Source organism: Trichogramma pretiosum, unplaced genomic scaffold (assembly GCF_000599845.2).
Source record: "Trichogramma pretiosum strain Unisexual culture from Peru unplaced genomic scaffold, Tpre_2.0 scaffold23, whole genome shotgun sequence".
NCBI classification, from domain to species: Eukaryota; Metazoa; Arthropoda; class Insecta; order Hymenoptera; family Trichogrammatidae; genus Trichogramma; species Trichogramma pretiosum.
The window spans coordinates 1250795-1264612 of record NW_019641629.1 but is presented as its reverse complement, the minus strand read 5'-3'; the positions used below and the strand labels follow the sequence as shown (position 1 = coordinate 1264612).

At 42.9% G+C, this 13818-nt stretch overlaps 2 protein-coding genes across 2 annotated transcripts in view; one reads left to right on the top strand and one right to left on the bottom strand.

Annotated features, from left to right (window-relative positions):
• LOC106654800 (RNA-binding protein Musashi homolog 2) overlaps positions 1-13818 on the top strand; it is a 101610-nt gene that overhangs the window by 9303 nt on the left and 78489 nt on the right. The gene's annotated exons all lie outside the window — the stretch shown is intronic.
• LOC106654799 (gastrula zinc finger protein xLCGF3.1-like) lies at positions 1788-3660 on the bottom strand. Its single transcript, XM_014374823.2, has 3 exons — positions 3472-3660; positions 3305-3416; positions 1788-3233 (listed from the first exon to the last, which is right to left on the bottom strand). Exons 1-3 carry the CDS (start codon positions 3495-3497, stop codon positions 2247-2249), a joined length of 1125 nt encoding a protein of 374 aa, XP_014230309.1. The 5' UTR covers positions 3498-3660; the 3' UTR covers positions 1788-2246.

Sequence of the window (13818 nt, the reverse complement as noted above, 5' to 3'; positions counted from 1 at the left end):
CTGCGGAGGAACTGCCGCGTATGAACTTAAAGAAATAGTTGCATAGTTGCGCCTTTTTAATGTGCACGCGCGCGTGCGGCTCGCAGCGCATTGTTGCACCCCGGCTCCGGCTAGCGGTGGGGGGAGGCTCTTTTAATTAAAAAAAGAAAAAAAAGCAAAGAAAAATATGTTAAAGTTTCTCGATACAAAAAATTAATTTAGTTTAAGTTTTATATACTATATATTGTAAGCACCGAGTCTAACCGTGTATGAAACTTTCCTAATTGAATTATGCTAATGGGCCCGAGTATAAGCGAGCAACAATGAAACGATTATATCCTTGCGAGCTAAAGTATGAAATAATTTTTTTTCTTCTTCTTCGCTGCATCGAACGCACCTGGGATGCGCGCAGACTCGCGTGCGCAACTTTCGAATAAACGATCATGCCCAAGTAGTGCGTAGTAGGTATATAAGTACACACGCGGAATAAATGGCGAAAAAGCTCCTCCTCCCGTGCGCTCCCTTCTTTTTTTTTTTATGTATCTGTACATTACCCGCATCGACGATGATCGCGCACATTAAGAGCGCGGCGAAAGGCCAAAGCGTCGAGCTTTTCGCTTAATGGCTTTAAAAAGAAGTCTCCTCGCGTGCGCGTCCAGGACGATTAAAAATTAATTAAGAGTCAAAAGACCCTTTTTCATCGGCGCGACCTGCGCGAAATACGTACGAATTTTCTTTCTCTCGCGGTTTACAACTCGACTCCTTTTCTCGAAAGCTGCGGCCGTAAAGTCGCAGCTATTGCTTCGTTATACGATTGCCTGCGCAAAATATTATAATACGCCGTTAAAGAGTAATTATACGCGCCGGGGCGTCGTCGTCGTCGTCGTCTCCTTTCGGCACACACAGGGCCGGGCACGGGAGTTTGAAAAGATCCTTAAATAATTGAAATCATTAGTCTTTTGTTGAAGGAGTATTAACTTTCGCGCACTACTGTGCCTGGCTGCTTTGCGCCTGTGCACGCCGGGCGGAGCTCTCGCGCGCAGCGCGTCAGTTTAATGAGACAAGTTGCATCTCTAAAACTTGCGCGCCAGAGTCGAGCCGCGCGAGCTTTCGAGCTCGTTCGCTCGCTCGTCGGCGCGAGCATTTTCACAACAATGTCGAAAATTATTCCAAGTTTTTTGAGGAGATAGACTCTCTCGCGATGACGTTATTTGAATTTCGATCCTCTCGAGCTGCTGCTGCTCGAAGTCGATGTTGACGAGGTGAGAGAGAGATAGAGAGCAAATTAAGTTCACCAGCTCGTATACACACGCACGCATAAATATTTCTATCGATCGATCTTCAATCCTTGATTTAGTTAAATATTTATTCTTATTGATAATAATTCATTGAAATAAACTGTTTTCATAAAACATTTTTGTACATCGAGTACTTATTTTTTGAGTTTAGTTGGAAAAATGTTTAGTCACTCAATTACTCAAAAAATATCGTACAAAGAAGTTTAATTATCTGTATAATTGATCGAAGTTCATCGACTGGTGCAAAATAATTAAATAGAGATTTTAATATACCCTTGCGTGCATGGAAATCTATTTTGGGAGGCCGAACAAAATAATTCCACTTTCGAGGCGAGGATTTTTTGATGAGCAGCAATTACTAAGAGAAAAAAATTCAGCCGTTAAATAGGACATTGAAAATTTGTTTCAACGACGGTATTTCAAAGAACGAATATACAACTAAACCATTTCGATATTTGAGTTCACGTTTGAAAGGTGAGTAATAGATTTTCACAGTGACGACCAAATGAATAACTGTTTTAAAAGCTTTATTGTTCATGACAATGGTTGTCTAAAATTACTTAGCGTAAAACCCGTTTAATCACAAATTTAAATAATTTTAAATAAATTCCATACTTCTAAGATTTGCTACTCATATGTACTTCACTCATATGCGTTTCGAAGTCGATTTTGGATCTAAATGATTTGTGACAAGTCTCACATTCAAATTTTCTCCGTTTATGAATAGATACGTGAGCTTACGTGAGCTTTGAGTACATTCGGGTATCCAAATGATTTGTGACAAATACCACACTCGAAAGGTTTGCTACTCATATGTACTGCACTCATATGCATTTCTAAGTTGAGTTTGTATCCAAATGATTTGTGACAAATCTCACACTCGAAAGGTTTGATTTCCATATGTACTATACGGATGTGCGTTTCGAGATTAGTTTTTTTTTGTCTAAATTATTTGTGACAAATCTCACACTAGAAAGGTTTGCTACGATTATGTACAGTATTGATGTGCCTTTTCAGGTCACGTTTGTTTCCAAATGACTTGTGGCATGTCTCACATTCAAAGGGTTTGCTACGATTATGTACAGTATTGATGTGTTTTTTACGATCACCCTTGCGTCCAAATGATTTATGACAAATATCACATTCGAATGGTTTGACACGTTGATGTACTGAACTTATGTGGGTTTTAAGGTGATTTTGGTATCCAAATGATTTGTGACAAATCTCACATTCAAAGAGTTTACTACGATCATGTGCAGTCAATATATGAGTTTTAAGATGACTTTGGTATCCAAATGATTTTTGGCAAATCTTACATTCGACGGGTTTGTTTCGAATATGTACTATATTTATGTGAGTTTTTAAGTACGGTTTATGGCTGAATGACTTATGGCAAATCTCACACTCAAAGGGTTTATTTTGAATATGTACTCTATTTATGTGAATTTCGAGATAATCTTTTCGTCCAAATGATTTGTGACAAATCTCACACTTAAAAGGTTTGCTTTCCATATGTACTAAATTTCTGTGAGCCTTAAGCTTATGTTTCTCTCCAAATGATTTGTGACAAATATTACACTGGAAGGGTTTGTTTTTATCATGTACTTGATTAACGTGTCTTTTAAGCGAATATGTGTATCTAAACGATTTATGACAAATTTTACATTCAAGTGATCCATCGTTCTTATTCGTCGTTTCTATTTGTCTTGTTAAACTCGATTTTTTTCCAATGGTAAATTTACGGGTTTTCTCGTAATCGAATCCTATTTTAATTAAAGTTGTAAGCCTTTTCGTATTCAAATCATTTGCTGAATTTTCTTCCTTTACAGTCGTAGCTAGGTAGATGGTCGTCAATGAGGGCTTATGTTCCTGTTTTACCAATACGCTCTCGCAATCTATAAAAATATCCTCATCTGTCTCCTGCTGCGACGAAATACATTCATTGGTGGGATTTGCCTAAAATTAAAATTGTGTTATAGTTTTTTTATGAAGCAAATCAGAACATAATTTCAAAAGATAGAACTCACCGATGATTCATTTGGCGATGATTCATCAGAGTTTTCAGTTTTCACCGAGAACCCCGGATCGACACTCACGTCGGCTACATCTTCCCAATCGTCACGAGGCTCCTCTTTAACACTAAAGAAACGATCGTTTAAAAATATATCTTTGGCATGCATGAAAAAGTGTATACCTAACTAAATCCATTCCGCTTTCCATCGCTTCGTTACAATAATTTGTCTTGAAATTATTCAAAATTAGATGCCTCTAGTAGCCAATACCGTATCTTATTTTCATCAACAAACGTGTACGGATATTATTTGTAAACACTTCTTACAGCATGAAATGATTAATAGCGACTGAGCGTAGACAGTTTTGTACAACGATGAGTTGCCACTGACATGTAATCAACATTGTACCGAGATTGTAATGAAAATATCATTCACTTAGGCGCACAATTAGCTCACGCGAACGGGCGATATGTGCGCAGAAACAATAGCACCAAGGGTATATTTTAACTAAACATATTTAAGAGAGCGATTGAAATGTCTGCGGTGTTTACATCTTATCTCGAAAACAATTCTTGACACGACGTTTTACGCTCGACGTGGCTGTACCTACCTATACACCGACGGAATCTCAATTCCAAGCGAAAAACCGCGAAAACGATTCAAGACGAGCCATGTGGTTGCGTTTCGAGATATATGTATTATAAAGCGAAGAATTCACGCGTTACGTAACTCTGCCTCTTGGAATAATTCATGGAAAATCCATGTTCTTCTCATTCGAGTACATCATAATACGGAGAGAGAGAACATTGGCTTATACGTCTTACATTATATGCCAAGCGCTCGCTTGTACGGTGCACATACACAGCTGCGCGGATCGTGGCATCCCTCGAGCGCATACATACGACGACGGCGACGCACAATATCGTATCATAAAGTTTTCGCTCGAAAATGCACACGTACACACACACACACACACACACAGCCAGACACTTGCTGCATGCGTGCACGTTTTGCCCGGATTATATTGAGACAATGCACATCAACGAACAATACCCCCGCTGGCTTACACATAAGCGTGTTAGATTGTTGCTGTTGTAGTTGTTGCTGTTGCTCTGCGCGCATACATTATTATCATCATTATTATGTTTCTTCGTCCTCTCTTTGCTGCTGCTGCTGCTGCTGCTTGCCGCCTGTGATCCGACGCGCGATCGACGCGCGCCGCATGTATTATATAATAATAAACGCATCTCGCGTGTGTTGTTGGAGGAGCTCTCCTCGAACTTTTGCGCGCTGATGACGAGCGCACCGAGACATAGCCCAAAGTTTAAATCATTTTACGCGCGCGGCGTACTGCGAGAGCGTCTGAGTGAGCGGCGCGTCTGACGTGACTCCATGTAGTACTACTGCGGCGTCGTGTGTGTGTGTGCGTGTGTGTGTGTGTGTGTGTGTAATACAATCGACTCAAGAATTTCGTCGTAAAAATGAAATTTTTATTCTAAAACTATCGATATTTCAAGTGTGTTTCTGGCACAGAGATTGCTGCAATTTGTGCGTAAATATTAATGAAAAATGTAGTCGTGAATTTTCTGCACGATAAGCCTGTGAAAAATAATCTCTCTCTTTTGAGAGCACAGAGAGAGAGAGAGAGATATATAAAAAATGGAATTCGAAAAAATTTGTAGCGCAGCGAATGAACATTTTTACGTATTTGTCACGTATATCAATGCAGCGCAGCGGCGGCAGTAGCACACAAGAGTCTCTCTCTCTCTCTACCCCGGCATTAAGAATACTTTTTGCCATTCCCCGCACGTACAACTACAAACCAGTCCGTAGAATGTCTTTATTATTCACGAATTAAAGCGCAAAAAACTTTCATATTTTTACGACGCTCCACATTGAATATATCCCCGCAGCGGCTGCGGCAACAACACACGCAGCGGCCGAAGTGCATGCAAGAAGCTTCTGCGCAATTCTCTCGCGAGCAAAAAAATCCGTGTTACCTGCGAACGATATACATACATATACACGTATAGATAGATATATGTATATTTAGCATGAATATAGCTAAGGATAAAAAGATGCTCGTTGCTCGAGTAAAATAAAAAGAGGAAGAAAAATATAGAGAATGAAAGTATGAAGGACCTACATAAACCGAGATTCTCAAGTTTGCCGGAGGAATTTTATGGTCCAGGCGCGAACAACTGCCATTTTATCATCTCTCTCTCTCGAGCTCTCCTTCTACTCTCTACCCTCTCACGCTGCGAGAAATCGATCTCTCTTTCCTCGCCTGTAGCGAAAGCTTTACGTTTGCTACTGCTGCTGCTGCTGCTGCTGCTGTGCCCCGAGAATTCACGCGCGCGCGGCGCTTTTAAAAGGGATATGAACTTTAAGCTACGTTGAAAGTGCGCAAATATTCTATAATTAACGTAATATTTTATCCCCCTTCCGAGTCGCTTTACCTCGCGGGGCGCGCAGTTGCTTTCATGTGAAAAAATTCCGAATTCAGCGTACGTGTGTAGAGAGCCTAGGTGTACGTCCGCTATTCGCTACTTTGTATGAACACAAGGACGCGCGCGCGTGGGGGCAAAAATTTGACGATGGAGTTTTTATTGGGAAAAGCTCGCCGGCTAAAGGATGGCGAGCGAGCTTTTTTTCAATATAGCAGGCTTGAAAAATTGTTGAATGTAGGAGAGAGAGAGGAGCCGTTAGGTCATAGAGCTGCTGATTAAAATAATTCTCATCGAGAGAGAGCAAACGTTTTTTTTTTTTACTGCGAGAAAAAAAATTCCTGCCGATAAATCAATTTGTTTTTGCAGATACGGATGCGCGCACAGCTTTTATGGCCAATAGGTATTCGAGTAACGAAGTAAAAATGTTGTTGTTTTTTCTGTTAGTTGCAACTTTTTCAATTTTGTAAAATTGAACAACGAGATCGCGCGGATTATATTTTCAACGAGCGCGTCGAGCGTATAAACGCTCGGACGAAGTACATAAATTTATCAGCGCCGAGCTTCCGGTAAATTACCCGCAGTTTTTACGATTAAGGAATCCCAAAACAAATGAAAAGGAAAGCGATCCAGCCATCCGTAAATGTGTGTGTGTGTGTGTGTGTGTGTGTGTGTGTATGTGTGTTGCCGCACGTGCAACGAATCCAAGGCATCGTCTTGCCGAGGCGAAAAAAACGCACAGGCCCGCCAGCGCGTATATGGCCGCAAAAAATCACTTTAATTTATTATCCTCCCAAGCGTGCGTGTGTGTGCTTGGGTTCTCTTTGTTTTTTTTTTTTTTTTTTTTTTTTTCGTTACACTCCTGCGAAGTCACGGTGAAATCGTTCGAGAGCTGCTGCCCCTGCCCCCTTTCGAAGGTCATCATGTGCAGGACCGCAAAAGCTCAAGCATAAAGCTGTCATTTCCCCGATACTTGTCGTTATACGAATGCGATTTCTAGGTACGCACACGATCGATCACTCTCGGACCGAAGCGAATTCAAGTACTTTTTAAGGAGATCTTCCCATTTCGGTCTCGCAAGCTCTAACTCTTGCTAATTTTTTTTTTGTTTATTTTTTTCCAAGGAAAAAAGTTGAACATATTTGGTAGTTGTAAAAGTTAAAGCTGCACGATTCGAGGCTCGTACAGAAGAAGTAGACGAAAAAAAAAGACGCGACAAGGGTAGATTATTTTCGCATAAACATATTTGAAGCTTTACACGGGTTGTGAAAAATGTGTGGTAACTGGTAACGGCTCTTCTCTCTCTCTCTCGCTCGGCGCGGTTACGACTTTTTGCAAACGCGCGCCGTGCGGGTAAAAGTAGAGCATCCGAACGCAAAGCCGAGCGCGCCACTACACGTACACACACACACACTACTACTACTACCAACGCTGCTATAAGCTCGAGCTAGCTAGCTGCTACTAGTACGTGTAAGCTCTAGATAAGTGCGCTGTGTGTGTGCATGTACGAGTGCGTTCCAGATTTTTGATGCATCGCGCGCGTTTTCTCTCTTTCTCTCTCTCTCTCTCTCTCTCTCTCTCTCTCTCTGGCAATATAGCAGTACGAGTGTGCATGTGTATGTGTGTGTGTGTGCAGCTCGCGTAGATTTCTTTTATCATTATTTTTGCGGCCGCGCGGAGTGCAGTGCAGTTTAGCTTTTGCCTGCGCCGCTGCAGCGGAGGATCGAGAGCTGCTCCGTTCTGCGCGCGCCTTACGGCACGATGCGTGCGCGCGTTTTATTATACGCCTGCGAGCTAGCTAGTTGATAATATTTTTTTTTTTTTAATGAAACTTCCTTAGCCGCGCACGTTGGGTTAACCGCAGTTCGTAAACAGCTTTTATCGATTTTTGAACGAACGAGCTTTAAATGCAAAAAAAAATGTTAATCTTGATACGGTTATTTACAGAATTTATTGGCGGTTAATTAGGAAATGTTGGACCGTGAATGGATGTGTAGTGTATCGTAAAGAGCAAGTGGCTGTGGAACAAGAGAATCCATTGAAGAAGATGAACTTAACTGCAAAACTATATATTTTCGAGGAATATAACTATAAAACTATATATTTTCACTTTTGGAATCGATCATGACATCTAGCGGTTAATTCCCTATATTCCTTGAGTGATCAAATAAATTCCATGACTTATATCAAGATCGCTGTATGCGTACTACTACACGTTGACCATAGATTTTCGTACCGCAGCTATACTGTGTATAAATACCACTATATATATCGCATTCAACTAGTTTATTAAAAGTTTATAAAGCTCTTTTACTGAAATTTCTCCAGTCGGGTTGCAGCTTTGCTGCTGCTGCTGCTGCTGCAGCCATTTGCCGCGCGCGCAGGACAAGGGAGAGATTGATTGATTGATTGATTAAACAATTTTTATTCGACCTTGGGGTACAACCCTGACTGGCCGTAAAGCAACAATAATACATTAGTTGTATAGGTATAANTATTTTTTTTTTTTTTGAAAAATTATATTTTAAAAATAAATAGCTGAATCAATCTGAATTTCACACAATAAAGATTATCCATTAGAAAAGCTGTAAAAAAAATTTCAGATGAAAATATTGAAAATTGTTGATTTTCCATTAGTTTTCCTCGGTTGTCCTATTTTCCTGCGTTGAGCAAGATGTTTCCTGACAGAATCATCTGAAACCTAATATTCGACATATTTCTTAAAGGTTTATACCCTTGGCTTGATCAGGGAGGGATTGATCGAAGGAAAAGGAGAAAAAATTAAATTTGATGAATTGATTGATTGATTGATTGATTAAACAATTTTTATTCGACCTTGGGGTACAACCCTGACTGGCCGTAAAGCAACAATAATACATTAGTTGTATAGGTATAATTTTTGTTAATTTTTACTCTCGTACTTAGAGTATAGAGAGTTATGTACAGATAAATCGCATATTTTGTTTGCAATTTAAAATTATGTTCCTTAAGTGTAGCTTAATAAATAGTTAATAATAACAATAATAATACATATGTACAGATTATATATATACAAGCACAGATTTGCGTAGAGAGCACAGGTGTTACAATTCCAGATTTTTAGTTCATTTATTCATTTATTTATATCTATTTAATTTTTGATATTTTCTTGTGTCACCTGGTTTGCTCTGCTTAGTCGCTAGGATGGGAGGTTACAGGGGTGGTAATAGGCCTCGAAGAGTTAAGGGCTCATACTCCAGACTTTTAACAGCACACCTCTGCTTCCAATCCTGGACATCGAGATTGAACAAGTAATCTCGGGTGAGAGTTTTAAACGCTCTTGGTGGATGGCGGGGGTTCTCTAGGAATGGCATGCTGTTTAATAGACGAGTAGCTGTGTTGACAAATGAATTGTGCATAACCTGGGTGCGAGCCGTTTTGTGAGTAAGCTCACGAGGTGGCTGTCTACGTGCTGCACGATGCATGAGGCGATTTGCTCGAAACATGAATAGGCTGGACAGAGGCTCGGGTGACTGGCGCGATATGATATTTATAGCTAGGACTATGATGTTGTAGTCACGCCGCCTCTGCGCCGACAGCCAGCCCAACGCCAAGCGGTAAGGGGTTACATGAGCTCTGTGCGGGATCACTCCATAAACAAATCTGACGCACGCGTTGTGCAGCCGGTGCAGCTGCAGAGACTGACCTTTATTCAAGTCGTAGAAAACTGAGGAGCAGTAGTCAAAAGTCGCGAAGACCATCGACTCGACCAGCTGCTTGCGAAGAGTCCTCGACAGTGCGTGCCTATAGTATCTCAGGGTGTAGAGAGTGTAGTGCACTGAAGCACAAACGCGATTCACTTGCGGCCCCCAGGACAAAGTTGGAGTGAGCTTTAAGCCCAATGTGGTCAGCTCCTGGTTTAGTTGTAACTGCGCACCCTGGACAAACAATGGCGGTGTGGCAGCCTTTAGAGCATTGACGAAAAACTGACTGCCGCACAACATGGCGCTTGACTTGCTTGCATTAAGCTTGATGCCATTATTGTCAGTCCAGTCTACGATGGCAGACACGTCATCGTTTACATTGTCCAGCAGGATCTGCACTCTAGCAGGGATATCAGAGCACAAAATTTGCGTATCGTCCGCGTACATCATGTGACGGGACGATGAAAGCCGAGCAGAGAGGTCGTTTATGAAAACCAAGAAGAGCAATGGCCCCAATACGCTGCCTTGCGGGAGAGAGAGAGAGAGAGAGAGAGAGAGAGAGAAAACTTCTTGATTCACTTTGCGCGCGATGTAGTAGTAGTAGTAGTAGTAGTAGTAGTAGCTGCATGTATACTGCGAAAGCTAGCGAGCTCGCTGCGCGCGTGACACGGCCAAAATGAAACTGTTGAGCTCAGCAGCAGCAGCAGCACAACTACTCGGGAGCTGGAACGACGACGACGACGACGACGAGAAATTCCGTTTTCCATTAAGTTTATGCGGAAACATACACGCGAACAAATAGCGTGTGTGTACTTGCGTTCGGCTTTCGTGCGTACATATACAACGCCAAGCAGCATTGCAAATGCACTCTGTGTGCGCCTGCGAGCATTACCAAGAGCGAGAGCGCGGTGCAATTTTTTTTTTTTTTTTTTTTATTAGAAACCGTGTGCTCCCGTGTGGGATTTGTAACAACTACAACAACAACAAGAATAAGAACAACGAGAAAAGCAGCAGCGACAGCTAGTGTCAATCGAGCTGAATATAAATCGACTCGCAATTCCGACTCCGTGTATAGCCCTATTAAATATATTCTTTTTCTCGTTCTACGACCCCGCGGGGCTGGGCGAATGCACGCACGCGGACGTATTATTATTATTATATGCACTGTGCGAGACGACGACGACGACGGGCCAGTTTCGGTCTTATCTTATCTGCCGCTAAATAAATTAAATCATCCGCTGCTGCTGCGTATACGCGTGCTGCTATATTCCGCGTTTTATTACGAAAGCAGCAGCAGCGGCGGCAGCGAGTAGTGAGCTGTAATATATTGCAACGTATAAGCCGATGAGCAGATCTCTTCGTCTCTGTCGCTCGGCAGACGCACACACACACGTACACACACATACCTACGAGAGTATATGGTTCTGTGTGTTTAAGAAGCTATTTCATAGGCAGTGCAGCTTCATCGCTAGAAAGAGCGAGAGAGAGAGATATAGAAGATATTACCCAGGCCTTAGATATATATATATACCCGGGGAGGGCCGTGACTGCCGCGCGCAGTAACTGCAAATTATCATATAACGCGCCAAGAGCGAGAGAGAGAGAGAAAAGAGCCGAAGAAACGCCCGGAGGAGCCGAGGCTCGCAGGAGAGAGGGCGTCGGTTACGCTCCACCTTCTTAACGAGAATATAATCGATGATTTACTGGCTCAGCGGCTAATCACGCGTACAGAGCAGATAAACTCGTTTGCGGCGTGCCTCGTCTCACCCCACCCCACCCCATCCCATCGCACACCTCCTCCCACGCGACTACTCTCTGCAACGCTCGGCGTGTGTGTGTGTGTGTGCCATGCTGCAGCAGCAGTAATAGCAGGGACCTTTTGACGCTTATCAAAAAATAGGCTGTGTAGGAGCCTGGGCGGTCTGAGCCGAGCTCGCAGGGTGAGGGTGAGGTTGAGGGTGAGGGAAGGGGAAGAGGGGGATCGCACGAGGACTCGCAGCGCGCACAAGAGCCATGCTGAGCTTTTTTGTACACTATATACTACTATATACAGGAGGCTAGAAGTAGAGTCTTTTGTCTCCCCTGGAGGCGTAGTGCCGTCGCCGCTCCCATTGACTTTTGTATTCCTGTATTGACAGAGCAAAAACGTCGAGTCGAGTTGTGCCGCTGCTGCGACGACGTTAGCAGCCAGAAGAAATAGTTCCGAGTGTGCGGTTTAGCCGCTGCGAGCTGTGAGCCGTGCTGCCGGGGCCCCTCCTCGCACACTCGCACTCGATGCCACTGCACGACTACTGCTGCTGCTGCTGCTGCTGGGTACTGAACCTCTCTGACAGCCCGAAGCACCTCTGCGAATTAATGCCGCGGCGCCTGACACTTCAGCGACTCGAGAGATTTGATGAATCGGCGACTTTTTATGCCCCTGCCGAGTGAGGTGGAGAGAGAAATAAAGAGAAAGAGAGAGAGAGAGGGAGAGAGAAGGGTGAATATATTTCGGACTCTGTAAATAGATTTTTTACGCACAAAATATAATAATCTGTCGGTTTCGTTTGATCGCTAACTTGAAAAGACTAAATCCTCACAAACATTTTTATAATAATCGAATCATTACACTTCGCGTTAGTATCGCATCGGTATTATCATAAGAACTCTGCATTTATTCAAATTTTCGATAATTGAAGATTAAACTCGCAAAAAAATAAATCTAGCTCGTATCGATTCGAGCGTCAGGATTTTCCAAGAAAAAATTTTCCATCACAGTGACAACAAAATCGAAAATTATTTTTCAAAAAAAAAAAAAGAAAAAAATATGAGAAGCTGCTGCGCACTCGAAATCGAATCGAGTACGGATTTAACGACGCCTCGGCGCCTTTCAATCATCATCGCTCGCGCAGCGCGTCCATAATGGATGAGAAAAAATTCTTTTAGCCGGGCGCGCGTATAGCCTAGAAATTTTTGGCTCGTCCCGATATACCATTCGCTTTGACGCATCGCACACTCGTCAACAAATATACACACACGCGCACACGCACCTTTAGATTTTCTCCGAGTCGTATAATATTCGGGTTACATATTTATAGTGAAATATCCCGAATCTTTTATCGGCCGGCGTAAATAGAGCGTGGATTTAAATTTTTTACGATTTATTATAGCAGACGCGCGCGCGCGGCGCTCGTGAAAAGATCTACTCGAATAAAGCCCTGGACGTATGAAAGTATTTTCATCCCCATTATCTCAATTGTGTCGATCAATCGAAAAGACGGAATTATTGAAATTTTCCCGGAGTGAGATGCGCAAGAGCTTGAAAATAAGTTTTTCTCTTTCCCTCTGCTCTCGTCGTACGCGTGCGCCGCGCACTGCACGGATGTACGCCCCATTGCGCGTCGTGTCATTTTTCGACTCTCTGTCTCTCTTCTACGTCGAAAGCAAACGAAGTCTTTATCTTTTTACATTGAAAATTCGAATAGCTGCAGCAGCATCCGGAAGGATTCATTACGCGTTGCGCATTTTTGAGAGAGAGAGAGAGAGACAGTATAAGAGAGGAAAAGCTCAAAGAGTCAGAGCTCCTCCGCGCGTACTTTCTTCGTAAAAATGAATTATTCATTCAATTATGGCTTAAGCTAGGTACCTTCTATGTATAATAAATGTACCGAGAGATGTTACTCGACGACGGAAATTTAATTATTTCAAAAATAAAAACGAATCAAGGCGCTCGGTTGAATCTGGCTTTTGAGCCCGCGACTGCTGCTGCTGCTGCTGCTGCACAAATTGGCCGCGCCTGCAAGCTCGCGCTCCTCGAAAAGTCCTTTATTAACGTGGATGCAAAAGAATGTATACAAGAATACGATATACGCAAGGGAGAAAATTTAAACGTAAGTGATTTTTCATCGTATCGTATACGCTATATACGGCTGCAAAATTCGAGATATTTTCGAGAGCGAGCCGCCGCGTGCGCACAAGTAGGTAGACGCGATAAAAGTAGATTAGTCACGCGCGCCGCGTTTAAATCAGCTCGCGCCGCAGGATTACACGACGTCGAGAGGACACGGCTGCCGCCGCCGTCGCCGGCCGAAATCAAATTCATCCTCGGGGATGAGCGAGAGGCTTTGCCACCGCCACCACCACCAGCAGCAGCAGCAGTGCCATCGTGCTCGAGCCGTTTTATTATATAGAAATTCCAAGAGACTCTCGCTTCGGTATATAGTATACTGTATACGGTGTGGCGCGCTATTGTCTCGGTGCGCAAGCACGAGGAGAGAGGAAAGATTATAAGCGCTAGTAAAAGTAGTGAGAGAGAGAAATTGTGCACTCTCCTCCTCCTCCTAGTCGTGTCCTCCAGGGACGATCTGGAAAAGAAACTGTCTCGAGTGGCCGCGTTGCCTGTGAATCGCGCAACGGATTA

Coding starts and splice junctions, on each gene's coding strand:
- LOC106654799 (XM_014374823.2), bottom strand. CDS start 3,497: ATGGAAAGCGGAATGGATTTAGTTAG. Junction 3,417..3,471: donor AGCGGAATGGATTTAGTTAG/GTATACACTTTT, acceptor TCGTTTCTTTAG/TGTTAAAGAGGAGCCTCGTG. Junction 3,234..3,304: donor CATCGCCAAATGAATCATCG/GTGAGTTCTATC, acceptor TTTTAATTTTAG/GCAAATCCCACCAATGAATG.